Source organism: Cyprinodon variegatus, unplaced genomic scaffold, assembly GCF_000732505.1.
Source record: "Cyprinodon variegatus isolate N-32 unplaced genomic scaffold, C_variegatus-1.0 Scaffold205, whole genome shotgun sequence".
In the NCBI taxonomy this organism is placed as follows: domain Eukaryota; kingdom Metazoa; phylum Chordata; class Actinopteri; order Cyprinodontiformes; family Cyprinodontidae; genus Cyprinodon; species Cyprinodon variegatus.
In genome coordinates, this window is record NW_015150658.1 from 591,088 (window position 1) to 613,294 (window position 22,207).

Here is a 22,207-nt window from a genome sequence, read left to right on the forward strand (position 1 = left end):
GCTTTTGGAGAGTTTGCTGCCCTGAAAGTAAAGAGGCAGATCAATTTTGCACACCACACTCTTCAGTTTTATATTTGTTTAAAAAAAAAGTTTTAAAATGATCAAATACATTTTGTTCTGTTTTATGATTGTGTCCCACTTGTTGGTCCTTTACAAAAACTTACAATTTTACATCTGTATGTTTGAAGCCAGAAATGTTCAAGAGGGACAAAAACTTTCCCAAGGCACCATACTGTGACTACCTGTGCTTCCTTCCAGCCCCTTTGCGTTAAAAATGGCTCATAGCTCATCAGCTTATCTGTTGCTCTCCTAAACAGATGCACATATTGAGCAAGTGGAGCTCATTTAAACCCCAAGTCAGCCTCAGCAGAAGGCCACACATTGAAACTCCCTTTTAACTCCTGTTAAAAGGGAGTATTTCCTCTCCAATGTTGCTGCATGCAAGTTCTGTGTGAGGAATTACTTTAGAGTCAACAAGATGCAAACGAATGTCTTATGGCACTCTGTGCCCATCCAGAAGAATCCTGCAATACGCTGGGTTTCCTGGATAGAAAAAAAAAGAACAATCTGATTGAATTGTGTCTGTAAAGTGCCTTGAGATTATACATTGTAAATTGGCTGTATGAAAATGAACATAATTTAATTATTTACCATAACTAGACAGAAAAAATCCAGCAAAGGTGCAGAGATCTGGAATCTAAACCCAATTCAGCCGTTAAAAGAGAATTATCTCTGCAGCTTAATTACAATGAGCAGGTAAATGGCTCATATCAGCATTTGGTCCTAATTCTTCCTGAAGAAAGTTCTGATTTAATCAACAATTGCACATGGGGTCCTTTAATTGTGATACCGAAACGTTTAAATCACAGGTATCAAACTCCTGTCCTCAAAGGCAGGTGTCCTCGAGGGCAGGTGTCCTGCAACGTTTAGCTGCACCTCTGCTTTTAACACACCTCAATCAAATAATTAGATCATTAGCAGGACTCTGGGGAACCTGCCTTCATACTGAGGTGATAATTCAGCCATTTGATTAAGGTTTATAGGATCACAGACATATCAGTTGCAGGCTACCGGCATAAAACCCCCTGGATTAGACTTTTAGCGCTACATCATGTCTGCAACCTTTCCAAACAATGAAACCAGTGCCCGTAAATCTGCCTAAGTATGCAACAAAAATTTTATTAGTATTTTGTTGGAAAAAAGCCAAACTTCAACCTTTAAAACTAAAAAAAAAAAAACAATAAATCAGAACCGAAACAATAAACGTGTGGCTCTGCAGCAGGGAACCACTCCGAAGAAAACAACAGAAGGCATGGCTTTTAAAAATGAGTCTTTATGTATTTTTCTATGTGAAACATATGACTTTCTTACTACACAAATAGAAGCAGATAACCGTCAGAGACAGAGAGACCATGTCTGAGAAATAGGTACAGAACATGTAAAATACACATACTGGTATTATACAACTGTAAATTATTGCTTGTTTTTGCTACGTTGTTTTCTGGATTTCTACAATATTCAGACACGATATTCAGTTCTCAACAGAAACGTTACAACAGTGACAGTATTAACGGTATTATTGAGCTATTTAAGTTCCCCAGAAGTAAATGAAACATTCAAACCGATTCAATGTCGAACAACAAACACCAAGACAATTGGTTTTGATCGAGCATTTTCAGAATACATGTGGTTTTTTTATTGTCTTTTTTTTTTTTGCATTTCTCCCCTCCCCATTACAACAAAGCCAAGGAAAGCTATAACAAACTGCACACTGAGACTGGCCTCAGCAAGAAAAGAAATTAAACACTTGGCATATGTACATAAATATACATCTTCTTCTCAGTTGTGACCAAAGTGCACCAGTTTAAATCTTCATGATCACAGTTAAAAAAAAAGGAAAGAAATGTGTTTTCTCACGCTATGCTGCTTTTTTCTCCTTTATATCATTAAACTGCATCGGTTTTACCACAGTTAAATGTCCAATCTGTCAAGAGAACCGCTTCTCAGAAAAAAGAAAAGCATTAAACAAACATAAAAACAAACATATAAATTTTTTTTTCTCTTGCCGTTCCGTCCAACCTTCCTTTAAATCTCGTACAAATATGCGTCCCAGCAGCACGCTCCTATAGATCCAAAAGGCCTAAAGGGTTCACTGGAGTGTTTGACTCACTGCAATATAATGTGCTGGTGAAAAAGGCTGACCAGGTGCTGAGTTTGAGATAAAAGCTTTGCCTCAAATAAAGAAAAAAAAACTCCCAGTCCAGCACTGGCAAACACACAGACCTGTCTTTTTCTTTATAATGTTATTCAGCCAAAGAAAAGTTAGATATAAAGCTGCCAAACGATGTTCGATTCAGAAACCTGTTATAAGCATTTATTCCATTTTCCTCATCTGGTTAAACAAGCAGGTGAAAAATGCAACTAATTAATATAAAATGAGAAAAGAAACAGTAATAATCTGTGCAGTTGCGACGACGATGCGAAGCGAATAAATGCTTTGGTTGGTCATCTCATTTCCTCCCTCTTCTTTTACTCGTTCGGCTGCAAAAAGAATCAAAGAAACTTTTTTTTTGGACATATTTACACAGCGAGAAGCAGCAAAATGTTGGTTAATTCATCCCACAATTCACCAAGAGAGAGAGAGAGAGAGAGAGAGAGATATTCTCAGTGCAAAACAAGCAGTTTGTCGGTTCCACAGAAAGCCTGACATACAGAAAATCAAACAATGGGAAAATACAAAAAAAAAAAAAGAATCACAAAAACACTTGAAAAGGAGGGATGAGTCATTCTCCAAGCCATCAAGTTTTAACAAAACTCGCCATCAAGCTTTTGATTCCACTAAACGCAGGTTCCCTGCCTTTACAGATGATAAAAAAATAAAATAAAACAAACACTTCAACTCAGCTCCTCTTTTCCAGAAGTAACTAGGCATGCAAAAGTGTCGGGGTATCAAATACAGAGTATGAATGTACATCCAGTTAGCAAAAAACATCTTTTAAAAACAACCCCCACCACCTAAAAAAAGAGACAATAAGCAGAAACAAAGAAAGTTTAACAACCAGCGCGTTTCTTAGTCACATATGGAGCTTTGTTTTGAATGTGACATTAAATAGGTTCCTTTTTCTTCACATGAATTGTTAGTATTTGTGATTCAGTACATATTTTTTGTAACAGAGAATAATACATGCAGAGAAGAGCGGCAATATCACACACTCGGTCCTGATGCAGTACGGCAGATTTGAAAACAGGAGAAGTAGAAAAAAAGAGCAAATGTGAAAGGAAAGCTGTCCATGCGTCGAGAATGGTCCAGAACGATCATTGTACAGATGGCTGCAACTAGAAGGGAGGGGGGGAGGGAGGGTTCAGCTGACAATGTAACGGACGAGCAAACATCTGAGCAGAACGAGAGCTGAGTGATGCGTGACAGGTGCCTGTATTCGGACAGCTATGTTCACCCCCTGTTGCTGAAAACCAAGGCGAGTAGGGGGGGTTAGGTGGGTGGGAGGCAAGCGTGCCCGCCGCTCTCCACGCTGTCCGCAGAATGTGATGAGTGTTTGTGTGAGTGGTTCTCATCCATTCCCTTCCAGCCGCCTCATTCCATCGCCACGCTCTCCACAAACGCCGTCTTTCGAAGCAATGTTCGTTGGTTTGTTTTTCACTTGTAGTTGAACTGAAATGAGGGGCGTCAACGCTCTCTGTGAGTGCAGAGACGAGAGAGAGACAGAGAGAGGGCAGGTGTGTCACGGGTTTCAAAGGGGCGGTCGGGAAGCCGCGGATGGAGGGTCCACCTTTAGTTGAAGACCGCCGGAGGCCCGTCGGGACGTCTGGTCTGGACGATCTGCTGCTTTGGCCGCACCGCCTCGTCCTCCTCCGTCTCACTCTCGCACACGTGAACGACCACGCTGGGGGTGGACTCTGTTCCAGCGTGGAGCTCATACTTTTCACCTAAGCAGGAAATAAGAAATATGAGCAAAACGAGGACCCATTTCTAAGCTGAAACACAGACAGCTACAGAGGTGGACAAAAGGATTCACATCCTTCCAACCTTTACAAATCTGAACTATAACAACAACAACAACTGATTATTCAGTATAGTTTTTTCTATTAATAGATCATTTATTTACAAAAGCTTCTTTACAGGATTTATTCTTATATACAAATTGAACCTAGTCAAGCTGTTTCTTCTTTCAGCAAATCGCCTCATTTACAGTCTGTATTCTGATTACTAAATTAGTTGATAAATGTTTAAATAAGCAGTTAGTTGGATTATTTGTTTTCACCCCAAAAAGGGGGTGGGGTGGGGTGGGGGTGGGGGGGTATCTAGATCATTTCAAATAATTCATTAAAACCAATTGCCTTCAGGAGTTTCCAAACTAATACAGAGATACCAGGTATTTTAGGTATTTCGGAGGTATCTTAATTGCAGTGTTAGATTCAAGTGTATTTTTTGAAAGGCTTAGAGTTTTATTTATTTATTTATTTTTGAGAAGAATATAAAAGAAACAGCATCAGGAATAAAGCTAACCTAAAGTGATAGATCAGATTAAGACAGCATTAATCAGAGCAGCAGCCAATGTGTTCTTGGTACAGAATGTGTGGAGGAGCTGCAGATATCAACAGCTCAGGTAGAACAACCTGTCAGTAGGACAAAAATGCTCTCCTTTTTACCTGGCAGATCCCAGCTGCAAATACAACAACACTGCTTGCTGAAGTTAGATTTATAACAGGGGAAATCAGAGCTTGCTGATCAGCAACACCCTTAGTATCCAACATGGCTGCTGAACAAAAAAGTTAAAATAAAAAACACATAAGGTAATAAGATTTGTTTGGACTTGTGGTGGTTTGCATCACGTCAAACTACACAGATTGCTTTAAGGCAGCTTTCTTTGTATTGCTAATACTCGCTAGTAACACAGTAATAAGGAAATCTCTCTTTTTTTCCTCTTGCAGCCGTCCAATCTCAGCTGCGACATAGGCTCAGGGGGGTTCTAAATGCAAACCATTTTAGCTCAAGTGGTAAGTCACCCATCCTGCAGACAGGAAGACTGGGTTCATATCCCAGCTGGGGAGAATGAGCTGCCGATGGGGGTCCTTAGGCAAGACCCTTCACGCTAATGCCTGCTTTGGGGAGTTGTGGTCTAGTTGTTAGGTTCCAGAGTTCAAGCCCCACGGACTGCCACTCTGGGTCCCTGAGCAGAGACCCTCAAAAAGCAATAACAAACTGAGCTTTAAGGGTTGCACCAGGCATGCACCATTCAAAGTTAAAGATGCTCCAAAAAGAACAATCACTCAGAGCATTAATTCACAATAAAAAAAAGAAAAAAGAAAGAAGCCCGTTTCCAAAAATAATCCTTCTGCATTTGGTCCAGATGCCAAGCTCAGTGAATAAAAACATTCACATGGTAGATTGTATCTCGGTTGCCATGTCGATGTGATCAGACAGCTGGCAGGCTGAAGGAAATTGGTCTTGTAGCTGTTTGTTGCGGTGCCAACCAGAGAGATGGGTGGTGAATGGAGTCCTGCTGTTCCTGCAGCGCGCTGACAGAGGGAGTCAGCGCGCTGTGCTGCAGCGCCGACCTAATCTGATCTCAGACGCCAGGATATGAGGCGAGGGACAAAACCATTTCCTGAAGCCTTGTGTTTCTATGGTTACAGCAGAGAGCTGCCCTCTTCGCCGGACACTCTGTCTGCATGTTTGTTTGAGATCATCTTCTTTTTTGATTATTAAAAAAAGCAGTCAACTGGAGATTTAGAATTTTTTTATTCCCCCCCTTAATCGGCAAAGCTGTGTTCACACAAATCGTCATGGGAAGATAATGAGAATTACACGCTGTTTTATAATTGCTTTCAATCTTACATGCATCTAGTTATCGGATGAGATTTGCAAGAAGGGCTTATTTCTGCTGTGGTAAAAACTTCCAGACAATGATTTACGCTGATTCCCTGTGTTTGACCGCACGCTACTGTTAGGTGATGGTTTGAGCACATTTAATTCTGCATAATCACAGTTTAGCTGAAAACAGGAACAGGCGAATTTCTGCAGAAACTTTGAAATCCACTGCCTAATTAAACACTGTAAGCATTTTGTGTTACTTTCGCAGCTGCTCAGCAGTGTTTTTGCATACAGATGGCTAATAATGACTGCAGAAGAAAGGCGTGGTGCAGAACTTACATAAGGAAGCTGACTTAGTCATTTTTCCAGTATTTTTCTTCAAAAAGAGTTTTTTTTGGTCACATTTTATTGTAAGAATGCTTCGGGTAAATTTTTTCTCTGTATAAAGAGGGACTAAATGTTATCAGTTTCTGAGTTAGAAACGTATTAATTTTGAGTTAATTGAGACCAAGAAGACTTAACGTTCTCAAGATTATCAGGAGATTCCACTGAATTGTTTTTGTTGCGTTCAAAACCTGTCGGATCTTAACACATCTGGGAAACATCTGGATTTCAGCAACCAAACCTTAGCTAATATATACTAATGATAGTATTCAAATAAAAGGGTCTTAAAATATCCATGGTACTTGAACTGGACATAATTTTTAAGCTTTATTAAAAAACTGTAAAGGGAAACCATTTTTTTGCCATTTTAAAGGAAAAAATAGCTTTGTACTTATTTTACAGAGGAAATCTATTACATTATAGATGGATTTGATGTAATCAATCAAAATAAAATATTAATAGATGTAGAATGGAAAATTACATACACTTTTGAATGCTTTTTACAAATAGAAACCCAGTAAAAGTATTGAATCAATTTCTAATCCAGTAAATCAACTAGTTTCAGGGATCACCTATTATGTATAATTACTGAGAAGGCCTCAAAAGTTTGTTTAACATTAACAAACAAACAGAAACTTGCACAACAAGGAACCCAGCAAAAGGTCAGGGAGAAAGTTAGAGAGAAGTTTTAAGTTTAGTAATGTTATAAAAACATCCAAAGCTTAAAAAAAAACAAAAAACCTTAAAGCTCTATGTCCAACCAATCATCTGAAAAATTATAAGGAGAAAAAACGAATTGTTGACTAGACAACAATCTGCTTTGATGGAAATATGTCAGGAAGGCAGCCATTATTGAAAAGCTGGCAGGAAAACTTGAAGTTGCCGTTGGCAACGAGCCCCGTTGGGGACACAGTTAACATTTAGATAAGGTCAAGACTGAACTTTCTGGCTCAGAATAACGGCACGGTGTGCACTCGTATAGGAACCAGAGTGAGGACCATTTTCCCAATTTCACCATCAAAATGAGGACTAGCTGTTGTAAAGTGAGGACATTTAGCTGATTCTTACAAGGTATTTTGCTAATGATTAGGTTTAGGGCTAAGATTTCGATTTTGGGTTAGGCTGAGGTATGCATTGCTAATAGTTAGGTTTAGGGTTAGTTTTAGAGTAAGTGCATAGAAAGGTTTGAACCTCATTGAGCTTCATCTGGAGCACACCCAGACCCAGTGACACATGGTAGTGGCAGCATCATGCTTTGGGGATGCTCTTCTTCAATAAACTGATCCACGCTCAAATCTGATGAGAATCTAAACTAAAGCTATTCTGCTAAGAAAAAAAAAAAAAACACAAAAATTTAATGTTAAAATGCTGGAAGAAAGATGAAATCCAAAAGATCGCAACAACTGGGCTCTGTGTAGCACTAAGTCAGGGGCCTGGATACAAATGCACACCAGACTTTTTGGGATTTTTCTAATTATATTTCCCTTATTTTTTATAATAACATTTTCTGGAACTTCACAATTATTTACCACTTTTCATTTAGTATATCACCGGGAAATCCGAGTAGTTGTGACTAAATCAAAATAAAATTTAAGTTCAGGAATGAAAATTGATCCGCTGTTGATATTTCATACAAAGAAATGCTTTTCTAATGTTTGTTTAGTGAATCAAAGGTTTGAATTTTTTTTTTTTTTGCGTATTTATTTGAACACCCCCTTTCCAAAAAAAATATAGAATATAGCAACAATGGATAGTTAGATTGACTAGATGGTAATAAAGGTTTCTATAATATTTTTAGTGTATTAGCATAGTCATTTACATTTCCTTATGATTTCCGATTTTGAAGGCATATTTGATCAGCTTATTGAATTCTGGTGAATGTTTTAAGTATTTGTACTATTACTGTCTATTAATAATGTTGTTTTTTCAGTTTGTTTCATCAAACATGTCTCTCTTGAAAATGAGATAGAGCTCATTTGAACTGAGATAGACCTCTAAGAAAGTGCATCAAATAATTTCTATACCACTGCAGAAATCTGTATCTGAGCAGAAGAATGACTGAAATACAGCACTGACCAGGCCCTAGCTTAGCCACAGCGCAGAGCAGGTCATAGTTGATAACGGGCGTGGCATCTTCGCTCTGACTCCAGCCCACAGGCGGGGAGGCGGGTGGCGAGATCAGAAACTGTTTGACTGGTTGGGGAGGTGCCAGATACGACTTGTCGATGTCCTCCTCGCCGTTCTGGATCTGTTGTACAGAGAAATGGACACATTAACATGAAAACGAGATGCGGCGTGGGAGGAAATGAAAATCAACACAGAGAAAAAAACATCATATTCCTCTATAATCTGTGAAACAGCAGGATTTTAAATTCAAAACAGAAAAAAAATATTATTTTCAGAAAGCTGTCAGATCGCTTGAGTTTCTTTAAGAGCCGTTTTATGGCAAAAAAAGTCACAGTTTGAGCCCTTCTTATGCGTAATGTCAGACTTGCTCCTATAAAGGGATTTTTGGCGTTTTGATAGCTTCCAATTGCTGTAATTACAATTCCTACATGAAGCCTTTGTCTGAGCTCCGAAATCCATAATCCTCTTACGTCAAAGTACAAGAAGGTGTTGCGGGGTCATTGCAGGTGGAGCTTTTTGGAAAAAAAAGAACTCCAATTTGACTCAGGCTGACATAATTTCCAATGAAGCACAGCTCTGGAGTCAACGCAGCTGAACTGTCCTGCTAATTTTATTTATACTTAGACCAAACCAGAGGCAGAACACAATCTAAAACACAGGCATCCTCAACGCGCGGGACATGCAATGTAATCAGCAGGTCTATTGTCCCTTTGTTTCCAGATACTCACTTGAGCAAAGTACAGTTTTAGCTTCTCGCCGTTGAACTCGGACTCGTGCAGCTCGATGCGGGCGCGGGCAGCTGCCTCTGGGGTGCTGAAGTTGATCCGGACTCTCCTGAAGCTTTTGAACAACTGGAAGGTGACCTGGTCATCGTAGATCCTGAACAGCGCCTCAAACCTCTCCTACAGAAAATAAAAACAAAAAAATGTTCAATGGCCAGCTAGATCTCTTGTGCATTGGCAAAAGTAACTTAAAGAAAAATACAGCATATTTTTAAAAATAGTGACAATTCAGATTGTTCGTGTTTAGCATCTGTTTAGATCAGGTCACCTGCAGCTGACCTGGATTATATTCCCTTTTCATTCCAATAATCCATAGTTTATCATTAGAAAATTAAATTTTGAATGTTCTGAATTTTATTGAATATAAAGCTGAAAAAAAATCTCTGAACTTGTTGGCATCACAAAGAAGACGGTGTTTGACTGGAAAATGTCAGATAAGCTTTTCTCATCTGCTGGATAAAATGATCATTAGGTTTGTGCATGACTGTTTTTTTGTTTTTTTACTTGAACAACCTGATAAAATTACAGCTCATCCTCATGCATTTAATCAGCAATCCCTTCAGTAGCAAACTAAAGAAGAACATAGCAATTTTAGGGGCACATATTTAATTCTTTATGCAGATTAAAGTTGCAAAGCTTTCCCATTAAAATGAGGAGCCTGATGACCGCTGCTATATGTGTTGGGGCATTAGTTAAGCTGTTCAACAGACACCGACGTTTCAGGGATCCAGTGATGATAATGTTTGTTTTACTCCTCAATTCAAACTAGACTAACCAACTTCTTATTTTTTAATTTTAAATAAACTCACTTATTTAATATTTAAACTGATTTTTGTGTGGCTTCAGGTTAAAAGGGAGTTTGCAGTTAGAGGAGAGATTAGTATAAATGTTGAACAATTTTATTTTAAACGACTTTATTTTAATTAACCTCGTAATACTTTATAAAGTGGCAGCTGTTTTGCAGAGCATCAGACTATTTGTTTTTTAGTTAAACAAAAATATTTCAATACATGAGGAACGTTTTCTGCTTTGGAAATAAGACTAAAGTAACATTATGTTCATTTATCAGGGACAATGATGACATATGATGATATTACTTTAACTTTGATCTCAACTTGCATCATTTGCATCAATAATCCTGAATTTGCTTCTTCCCAATTTCAAATCTTGTTCTGCAAAAACTTAAACTAACTCAGTAGATCAACAAAAAAAATATCAATCTGTGACACCAGGGGATTAAACTGATACATGAAGGTCTTACACAAAGGTGAACATAAGACCCCAATCATGTCTAACTCTCAGACATAAGGTTACAATGACTAACTCATCTCATTTCTGGATTTTTGTTGCTATCAATGACTTAATTAAGCCATTTTTACTGTAAAATCTAGAGTCTTTAAAATATGACACGTATTAAGCTCCATTCTTTGATATTCCTTATTCAATAAATACATTAAATGATGGTATTAATCTAGGAGAAAAACTAATTTCACCTTTTTTGTCATTTAATTGGAACGTTCTGAATTCTCTCTGCTCATCTCCGTCATCCTCCTCAGGCACAGGCCTTTAGTTTATGCTGTACTTCTAATTTGTCTCCTCGGGCACCAAACTGCCCTCCTCTGCAGTGAACTCAATCAAGCAGCTCAGCAGGAGGGCAAAAAGGAAGACGGCCACCAGGAGGGCTTATTTCTGAGTAATCAGTGGTGCTATTCCCTGCTTCCCTCTTGGTCAACTTTTAGCCAAGCTGGTAGCTTTGAATTATCGGAATGGTCGTTCGGAAATGGTTGATGGTCAGGTAGCTGTGATAGAAGACATGCTTGCTTACATCTACAGCCGTCACAAAAACATGTCGACAATTTGCACATCATGTTTGGAATGAAGACTGGATTCTCTCAAGACATCTGTACAGATGTCTTTGGTTTTTCGTGTATATATTACAGATAATCAAATAAATTTGAATATGAAACAAAGATAACCAAAGTTAAAATAAAAAGAGTTTGTTAATGATGATTTTATTTACTGGGGGAAAAAAGCTACCAAAGCCAACCAAGCCCAAATTGGAGATGTAATTACCTTTACTTTGTTAAATAATAAATTAACAGGGAATAGCTTTGTTGAATATTACCATCTACACCCACTGCTCATTACTGCAAAATCAATGCACCTGAACCTGTTTGATGACCTGATACAGGCTAAAAGGTCATGCATGTCATGCTCTGAATAACTTAATGTCACGAACTAAGATCCAGGGAATGGTTCTGTTGCAAAGTGGCTGAAAAGTCCATAAAAACAAAGGATGAACCGTGATTCGAAAATGAAGAAAACATGGCACTGTGGTTAATCTTCCCAGGAGTAGCAGCCTGATGGAAACGGCTCAAAAAGCTCATCAACAACCATCCAGCAGGTCACAAGGAAGCTTGATTTAAACCTAAGTAATGCTGCGGGACATTAAAACAGAAAATTATTGTTCAAAAACTCCCCTTTATGCTAAATTAATATTCTGCAAAGAAGAATGTGCCAAAGGTGGAACAACCAACCCGCAGGTTCAGATGTAAATAAATCCTTTCCACATTGGACCATGTTGAATTGCACAGCCTTTTTTTCCCACTTTAAAAATAAATCATCTTTTGATTTATTACACATTTTAAAAAATCTGTAAGATGGGTGATATTTTCGATTCTTGATAGAATTAGTAGATTACCATAAACTGGCCGGTCTGCTGATCTCAAAGCAATGTCAACTAATTTCCAGCGGGCTGAGGTCGGGGCTTTGGGACGATCATTGTGCAAACTAACCAGGGAGTTTTGGTTCATTGTCTTGTTTGAAGAGAGCTTAAGATATGAAGGGAATTTGAAAACTTTAAAGATGGTTCTGCATGATGCTCCCATCACCATGCTTTGCAGTATTCTTGGTTTTTAAAATCTTGTTTTGAATCCTCCACAAAGTGTTATTACCATATTTCACTCATTTGACGACAAAACTTCTCTCTGTAAAAATAGCAAAACACTTTTCATAATAGGATTTAGAGTCAGATGAGTAAAGAAAACAAATCCTCAAGTTCCGCATGACCTGAGAGCCACATGTTTGCAATCTGTTGCATTACAGTCAATTGGTGTCCAGTGCTCTTCAATCAGCTCCTAATTCTGTTACTGCCTTGCAGCTCTTCTTTAAACAGATGTTCTGTTTTTGCCAAATGTTCAGAGGATTTAAAATTGTCCCTCTTTCAGCTTGTGAAGGCACCTCTCACCAGGATGTAAAAGGAAAACAAGCAACACCTCAGGATCTGCCTGGAGACAACAGGCATCTTTAAACGTCTCCCTTTCAGATCAGTGTTGGACTTTTACCCATTTCCCTCTGTAATATATATATATTTTTTAATCACCTTAGTCTGTATACATGATTCAAATTCTTCACCAAAAGCAACATTGATGTTAGATTTGCAATAACAAGCTGCAGGGAAAAGGAAACATCTGACAAATCTGAGAAGACTTAAGAACAGTATATTTAGGCTTTCATATATAGACACACGACTCGTTGCATTTGCATGTTGTAAAGTCGTTCCACCATGGAAAAGGGCAGCTCAACGACCACTTTTGGTATGAGAGCGACTCTATTCTAAGTTAACAGCTTTCTCTCCATATGGACATCACATCATCAACGTCTCTGACGCACTGAGCGGTAGATGATTCAGCAAACTGAACCAGAACTATAGTACACTCTGTGTTGTTCATCATGGTCAAATAATTAGGACATTTGAAACATGCATAAGTCTGTCTACTTTAGCTCCTTTTCCTTCCTTTCTTGGTTCTCTCTGCTTTTTTTCTGCCCGTGAGAAGATCTTTTTCTCCCATTTCAATGCCTTTATACAGCTGGCTTAACTGTAGAGCTGGATTGACCTTCTAATCTGCATCGTTCCATTTTTAGGTTACACTCTGGCTGCCCATGAGTCCTGGAGGAACAGGGGTCAAATCAGGAAAAAATGTGAAAAATGTCCTCGAAATGGTAATGCGAATACCAAAAATAATGAAAAAAGAGAAACTTTAAAATAAGATTCTAAATTACTAAAAAGTCCACAGCGTGGTCCTTTCAAATCCACCCACCCATCCATCGTTTGAATATGCTTTGAAAAAATAAAAAATGGTTTCATAACAACTATAATAGAAGCAGAGATCTGGATATTTGAATTAAAGTCCTTTAGCAGGGTGGTTAGAATCCAAACAATAACACATTTTTAAAATCATGGAGCAATGAATTTATTTGAAAATGCTTTATTCGAATTTATTAATAGGTTATAGCTAAGGGTTCATCTTTTTTTCAACCAATTAGTTGTAGATAGCTGTAGGCAGGAGGGATCTCCTGTAGCTGTCTGTCTTGCAGCACTTCTGGGGAAGCATTTGAGAGAAAACACTGTTATTTACGGTAACACCTTCATGAGGAGGATATTAATGGTTCTTTATTATGTTCTTCATCTTATGAATAATTATTTTTTGTAAAATTATCTCCAAAGGTTTTAGATGAGTTCACAGAACAGAACCAGCCTTTTTTTAAATCAACTTGCTGATCTTCTTTAAGTCAATAGCTCTGATGTTGTTACGCCAGCAAACAATGTAGGGAGAGATCCCACTCTCCACAACAGACTTATAGAAGATATGCAGCATCTGGCTGCAAACACTGAACCTCTTAAGGAGGCTAAGGTTCTTCAGTCTGCTCTGTCCCTTCTTGTAGACGGCTTCACAGTTGCGTCTCCAGTTGAGTCTGATATCCATGTGAACATGGATATCAGAAGGGAGTGGTGACCTAATGGTTAGGGCATTGCACTTGGAATCCAGAGGTTCTGAGTTTGACACCCATTCCCACAGAACGCCACTCTGGGTCCCTGAGCAAAGACCCTTAACCCCACACTGCTCCCCGGGTGCCGCACAATGGCTGCCCACTGCTCCCCAAGGGGATGGGTTAAATGCAGAGAAATGATTTTGTTGCTCTGTACTTGTGAACGTGCAACAACAATAAAACGCTGGTAAGGGAAAAAAAGGAAAAAAAACACATGTTCCTCTAACAAATCCACTTTCTCCTTCAAGAATACTTGACTTGATGCAGTTTCTTCTGAAGTCTACAATCATCTCCTTGTTGTATTCACATTTACAGTTCATCTACATCAGGGGTGGGCAACTCTATACCTTGAGGGCCAGTTTCCTGCAACATTTAAGCTACGTTCACACTGCAGGCCTTGATGCTCAATTCTGATTTTTTTTGTGAAATCCGATTTTTTTTTAGTTGCCGTTCATATTTCCAAATATATGCGACTTTTATGTGATCTCCTGTGTGAGATCTCCTGCAGTCATACAACGCAAGTGTCCCGCATGCGCAGTAGAGGACGCAATGACGTCACAGGCCAGCGTGCTCTGTGTTTATGGAAGTAAACATGGATGGTAGTACCGGCGAGCATCTAGTGGTCTTTTCCAACCATAAAAACACAATCTTTTCAATATGTTTAAACATAAATACTGCTCTCCGCATCATCATCCGCCATGGTTGTTGTTTTTCTTGCCGCTTCTGCGTAGCAAGACTCAGAATAGTAACCTTTGTATGGTATTAATGGCGTTCAGGTCGGAATCCGACCTGGCCTTTCAGACACAGGTCGCATTTGAAAAGATCAGATTCGTATCGGGTTCAGGACCACATAGCCAAGTGGCCTGGTTCGGATTGGAAAAAAATCGGATCTGTGTTGTTCAGACTGCCAAGAAAATATCAGAGCAAGGTCGCATATGGGCAAATAAATCGGATTTGGGTCACTTCAGGCTGCAGTGTGAACGTAGCCTTAGACTAATCCTGGGTCCAACACACCTGAATCAAATGGTTGAATTACCTCCCCAGTATGCAATCAATTTCTCCAGAGTCCTTTTAATTATCTATTAATTTGATTCAGGTGTGTTAAGTCAAGAACATATCTAAAAGTTCCAGGATATAGGCCCTCCAGGACTGGAGTTGCCCACCCCTGATCTACATCAACGTTTATTGAAAGGGAGGCAACCAAAGATAAAGCCTCTGCTCAAAGATTAAAATCCCTCATATACTGAGCCTTTTTCATAATAAAAAAGCCTGGTAAAGTTAAGGTAAAACTTTCAATATTAGTCTACAGGCATGGTGGCGGTAGCATAGTAATGTGGGTCCTTTTCACTCCCAGTGGCTGATGCATTGCAAAAAATATGCGAGGCTCAACCAAATACAAAATGGGGTATATATTTAAAATGCTTTGTATGCTTGTGGTGAATGCCTGTGCTGAATGCATGATAACCTTTTCACTAGGATGGGAGAGTCCTTTAAAAAACTGTCAGCTGTTTTGTCAACTCCACACAAATTGCAGCCAATGACAGCGTCAGACCATCTTATGGTCTTAGTTGACAGAAAGAAGCAGAAAAAGTCATGAAGGGAAGGTATTGCTGAGGCTGGGGATAATGTCCCATAGAGATCAGCTTTAAAGAGAAACATGCAAACGTAGCAAAATTTAAGTTTACATATCAGGGCAATGAGCCATTGTTTGTCGGCACGTTAACCCGCCTGTGACACAATCATGATTTTCTTGAGAATGACAACACAGCACTTGTTTGGCCTTTCAACAAAGACCACTTAAGCCCTTATTTAAGCTGTGAATTTTCCATGAGCCACAGCCAGCTTCTATGACTCACACGTCGGACGCCAAGAGTAAAACTGATAAGGTTTACAGTCACACCCCCCCAGACGCTCACTGTGGCTACTTTCTTAAGCTAAATTGATGTTTTGGCATGAGCAGAGATGTGGGAAAGCTCTGAGATCATGTTCCATAAAAGCTCACCGTGTTGCACCCATGTTTGATAAACCCACAGCTGATTGGTACCTAACAAGCGAGCATGCTGATCACTAATTTATGGGCTCTTTATGAGCGAACATCCTGAGGGAATGAGAGGAGGGAGCTGAAGGGTAACGGGGAACAGGAGAAGGGTGTTAAGTTACGCTTGGCTGCAAACGGGCCCGCTCATCTGCCATTGCAATATTCCCCTTTTGCACCTGTGCTGTTGATGAGAGAACAAAAAAAAAACAAAAAAAAAAACCCAGAAAGCAGGTATGGGCTAAAAAATACTTGAAAAATGGATATGTTATAATAATATTTCCTACATTTTCTGTTTTATCAACTTGATGTCTGTATTTTCAGGCACTGAGGGAGGTTCAAGCCTCTCCTTCTAACAAATCCTGTTATTTCAAGTGAAATGTATATCAGCTATCAAATATTCCAAAGCATTTCTGTTAAGTAAAAAATTTGGCACAGGTTCATATTTTAAGGACTACTGCAGTTTTATATCAAAGTATAGTAAATAATGCAAAATGATTGACACCTATTGAACTTTATCTCTTGACGTTAAAAGAAAACGGTGCATAGTTTGTAACATTTTTTGCAGACATACCTGAAATGTGTGGTTTTCACTGATTCTCTGCTTCCTTAAGTCAATATTTTGCCCTTTCTCCAGTTACACACCTTTTGCTCAGTTTTCATTTAAAACTAGCTCAAGCTCAGTCATGTTTTATTGTGGGGAGTGATAAAAGACCAGCCTTAAGTGCTCCCACAGATTCCAAGTTGAATTCATGTCTGGACTTTAACTGGGCCACATATAACACATGTTTTGATCTAAATTAATCCATTCTAGCAATAGTTATATGTTTTAGGTTTCAAGTGTTTTGCAGAATCTTACGGGTTTTCTTCCAGGACTGTCCAATTGTGAAGCCATTCATTTTCACAGTAGCAGATCCCCTGACCATACTAGAAAAAAACATCCCCACAGCATCATACTGCCACCACCATGCTAGTTTGCACCCAACACAGTCACAGTGTTTTGCATGTAGGCCCTTCAGTTTTTTTTGTGTGTGCCATTCTTCCATGAAGGCCAGTTTCAGGAAGTGCATGACTAATAGTGGTTCTTTTAACAGAATCTACCACCTGAGCTCTCTCCCTTCTGCAGCTCTTCCAAAGTTACACAGGCCTTCAGAAACAGTAGCTTCTCTGCAAAAATCCTCTTGCTTCCCAGCTGGCCAGTTTATGTGGACTGCCATGTTTCGCTGGGTCTCCAGTTATTCCAATCCTCTCTACACGTTCAGATAATAGACTTGAGGTCTGGAAAGCTTTTCTCAGAGTTTGGACTATTGTTTTACAATCTACCAACTTCCTATGTAACTTGCCTGTTGTTACTTTCTGCACTCTTTTCAAAGAAATATTTCATGCAGCTGTGTAGGTAACTTAGAACAAAAATCTATCTGCTGTACTTGATTATGAATCATTAGTTCTAACCTTCAAAAAATAAAATAAATCTAACTGTTGCCGAATCTGTATTGAAGGCCAGCAGGTGCACCAGCAGGTTTCAGCAGAGATGCACTTTGCACATTTTTGCTTTTTTTAGTTATTTAGAAGGAAAAGCAATATCTAAAGAAGGAGCCATGTACACGTGCTGCTTATGCAACAAGAGAAACCTTACACATTTAGGATGGAACAGGAGGGAAGGATGTGTGGAGTCGCTGCTCTCATGTATCTCCTAGTTACGTAGGCTTAATTAAAGTGGTAAGTGTGGCCATTACTGACCACAGGGTTCTATAAGTTTACATTACATAACTCACAGGGTGTGTTTACAATAGCTCTTCCTACCTTTAGACTGTTAACTGTCAGCAACTCTGAAGCAACATGTTTACCAGCAAAACTACCATTTTTAAACAGGTTTGCCATCTTTTGCCTCAAAACATGTTTATACCTCTGCTTCTTAGGGGATAATAAATTGTCAATTAATTAATGTATTCAACTATTTCATTTCATTTATCTAAATTCCCTTTCATACTAATGAAATATTATTTGAATTGAATATGTTTACCCAGCATGGATAATCTTAATGTTAAAAGGGAGTTAGCTGCCTGTTTTTTTTAATATTTCAGACAATTGATACGCTGCACATGCCAAAAGGGACGATTCATAGCTACTTTAAAAACTCTGGATAGAATATTTTTTATAAGGAACAAACTGAACAAAATGTTTAAAAGACTCCAATAAATAATATCTACCAGCAGGCTGCCACTTTCAGAATAAAAAAACCCAGAAAGAGATAAGAAGCTAAATAAATGGAACTGAAGAGTGATAAAAAGGCTTAGATCTGTGCATTTTGTGATTTTTTAAATGCCTCCATAATTCACCCAAATACTAAGCAAAACAACCTGACATGATAAGGTTTAAGTGCAGAGCCAATGAAAGCATAAAAAGCAGAGATTGCATAGTTTTATATCAAAACTCAGATTCAGGTATTTAGATGCTTAAAAGATACCCATAGCTGTATTAAACCATGCAAAACAAAATTTCTTGTGTTAAACTGGTTCCAGAAAGGACTGTGTGGCTGCTGGTTTTCAATCTCACCAAGCAATTGCAAACCAGATTCCAGTTATCCAATCAAGTGAGTTCAGTATTACCTTGATGAATGACTGGAGTCTGCTGCGCTACTGCTTGGTTGCAAAGAAAACCAGCAGCCTGGAACCAGCTTGACACCAGTAGATGTATAGGAAGCCAACTGACACATCTTTTTGTCTTTAGCTTAAAATAAGCAAAAGAGGCTGATATTATAATACTGACCTTTGTCGGGTATTAATAGTGTTCAGGTCAGATGAATGCGACCTGGCCGTTCAGACACAGGTCGCATTTGAAAATATCAGATTCTTATCGGATTCAGGACCAAATAGCCAAGTAGCCAAGTGGCCTGGGTCACGTTGGAAAAAAATCGGATCCGTATTGTTAAGACTGCCATGAAAAGATCAGATACAGGTCGCATGTGGGCCAAAAAAATTGGATTTGGGTCACTTCAGGCTGCTGTGTGAACGTAGCCTTAGTTACCTGAGTGATGGTTGATGCTCTTTTAGCTTTCTCATCATGACTGTCTGTTTTTTGAAACACTCCGAAAAGCTTAAGTTTACTTTTTTATTAGATGAGGGAGAAATTAATGTAACCTCTTCAAGTTAAAGGCAACATGTGGGGGAGGGGCAGCTCCAGCTACCTTAATGCTCCTCGCACTATGATAAAACTGCTCACTCCTGAATTTTTATTTTTTTTTTAAATGGGTTTTGTAAAACATATCAGAATTTCAAACCCCAGCATATTCTAATAACCATGAAACTAGGGCAACATATGGCCAACAAGTTGAGATTAACCCTTGTGAACTGCAGCCATCGGCACGGCGTACAGCTGATGGCCTTTCTGGTGATGAGGCAGTTTTGTTGTGGAGGGTAGAGAAAAGGCCATCAGCAGGGTCACCGCATTACTTAAGGCATGACTCAGAATGTAGGAGCCAGTTGATGTTGCTGACACACAATCAGTGAAGCACCAGTGAAGCTCCTTCAGTGGCGAGTGAAGGTGGCAGTTAGGGGTGTAAATAATAACCATTTTGTATCGATCCAACAGCGATCCGTTGCATCGACACGTCCGCAAGAGTATCGATTCAAGTCTTTTTTTTCCCTCCGGTCTATTTTTATCCATATTGGGGGTAATTCTGACTCCCGTGCTGCGGTGGTGCTGAACCTATTTTGCCCTCCTACCTTGCTTCCTGGTTATACTCTTGCAGACTGTGTTGCAGTGAGCTTGATGCAGACATTTTTGATTTATGCCCAATATTGAAGCGTGGTCTGCGCTATACGCTGTAGGTCTAGATACAGCCGAGGCGGGGAGGAAGTGGGGGCCAGTTTGTCCGACAATGGAGGGACATGACGGTGAAAAATAGCGGGGATCCAGGTGGAAAAAGGGTCCCAGCGTTCTCGCGCACCTCGCACTTCTAGCTGGTCCAACTTCACAAGTTGTTTTCCGCAATTTCGGTCATAAAAACAAAACAAGCAGGCCTCCTGTCTGCGGTCAGTTAAAATTTGGGAGAGGTGCAGTGGAGTGTCTGCGGAGGGGGAAGGCTTCCAATACCTGCTCGACACTGTGGAGCCGAGGTATTGCATTGCACTCATTGCACTGATTTGGTGCAATATTGTTTGATACAAGGCCTTTCAGAATCTATAATGCAGGGGCATCATTATTTTTCAGTGAATGAGGTTTTAATAGGCCTAGGTGGAGTACAACTTTGCTACTTTTTTTATTTGCTGTTTTTTCTCTAATAAAATGCATAATGATATTACAGCTTTCATTGATTTATTTCAAAATTGAAAAATTGTCTAGCCTGTAAGATAAAAAAAAATAACCAAATAATCAAATCGAATCTTGGTGTATTCTTGAGTATCAAAAATAATCTAATCTTAGGGTCAGGAAAATTATACTGAATGGAATCGCCATGATGGGTCTGATTTACACCCCTAGTGGCAGTGTAGTAAACTGCAGGTCTTGGCTTGTCAGTGAACAAGTTCCAGATAACTGCAGATTTATTAGGAAACCTTTTTGTCTGAAAAATAAATAATTACAGGTCCATCTCTAACTAAACATTTTTTTCAAAAATATTCGTAACAATTCGTTAAGTGAATTCCGGCCTGATTTCAGACCAGGTAAACAGTTTAAATGACCTACATCCTAATAGTGATGCATCCAGAATGCTTTGGTTCACTTTACTGGATCCGGTTCTGAACTGGGGAACGATAACCATCAGAACATTCTGACTGATATGTTGTGTGTTGTGTTCCTCAATGCTCTATTCCTGGACCATAGTTAATCGTTATCTAAATTCTTCCTCTAATTTAGATAGCAGAATATTAAAAGGTTCCTTACCAGTTTTTAAATGCTGTGGATATGAATTTATTTAAATTTATGCTTAGATATTTAATCCTTTAATTTGTAAAAGTATTTCTCTACCTTCCGTCCCTTTATTTTATTGTAGCGCATTTGAGACCTCCTTCATGTAACAGATCCTGAATTTAGTGTCGTCTGTAAAACATGCAGTGATTTCTTAATTTGATTGGAAGGCAGTTTTAAATTGTATTAAATTTCAAAAATAACCAACAGCAGACCTGCAGATCCTTTGCTATTCAGTAAACAGCCACAGTACAAATGATGAGATCCACATGTTGAGGCAATAATTTATAAATCTTCTGAGCAAACTTCCTGTTAGCTTCCAATGTTTTTGAACTATCTGGTTCATTTTGCATGTTAGCTTCTGAGAAAGGATGTCTTCTCTGTGCAGATCATTAGGATCTGATTTAATAAAATTAAAGAAAACTGATCTTAGTGTCATTTCAATGTTAAAGGCTTTATGTTTTACAAAAATCAAACAGTTTAACTTTTGTTTGCTAATATAGAAACTTAAAAAAAAGAAGTTGAAGTCCATAGCTACAACGTTTTAACTGACAATAAATGTTTGGTCCAGTGCAGAATCAAAGTATACATTTTTTTGGAAACAAATTGTATATAAAACATTATTTTACAAATTTAATGGGTCTAAAATCTATATATATATTTACTTCTGATTACGATGACAAAAGAAGCTGGCAGCTCAACTGAGAAATGTCTTCTGATGCATTTCACTTCTCAGATTCAAGGCATAAAAAAAGCAAAAAAAACCTAAACACAATAACAATGCAATACAGAATAAAAGATTGTGCTAAAATATTTAAGAAATTCATTTCTTATTCATTTGGACCATTGTGACTAATTACTGTTCTCTCCTCCACAGTAAACAGTAACTAAACTGCTGGGTGTATAAGAAAGGTAGACAGTAGAGGTAGCGATACAAAAAAAACAACAAAACACTTCACATGGTTTTGGAAACTTCTTGCAGCAATGTCCTCCAAATCACATTTCGTAAATTTTCCATGACTGGTGCAAATATTTTTCCATTAGAGTAAGTTAAAACTGATAATGCATTCGGCTGAAGTTTAGCCAACCTGTTAAACCTGCCAGACATTCCCTGCAGCACCATCTAAGCATGGGGGTGTTTTTCCAATCTTTTTTTTCTTTCCAAAATCTGATTTTCTAAACTACAGAGCAGGATCTCACTACTTTTATCAACCAACAGAAAACCATCTCCTCCTGGGGTCTTTAATACTTTCTAAAGTCTATTTTAAAGCCCCTAAGTATTAAACTTCCCTGAAATAGCAGCTGAGG

The 22,207-nt window shown here is 38.7% G+C and overlaps 1 protein-coding gene across 2 annotated transcripts in view; it reads right to left on the reverse strand.

The window, feature by feature from the left end:
- Positions 1-1,207: 1,207 nt before the first annotated feature.
- Positions 1,208-22,207, reverse strand: part of rcan3 (RCAN family member 3) — a 65,127-nt gene continuing 44,127 nt past the window's right edge. For both annotated transcript variants that reach the window (XM_015380013.1, XM_015380014.1), the window contains 3 exons: positions 9,073-9,246; positions 8,294-8,465; positions 1,208-3,945 (listed from right to left, as the gene is read on the reverse strand). In XM_015380013.1, coding sequence (XP_015235499.1) covers positions 3,791-3,945; positions 8,294-8,465; positions 9,073-9,246 — 501 coding nt within the window. In that variant the 3' untranslated portion in view covers positions 1,208-3,790. The remainder of the gene's footprint in view (positions 3,946-8,293; positions 8,466-9,072; positions 9,247-22,207) is intronic.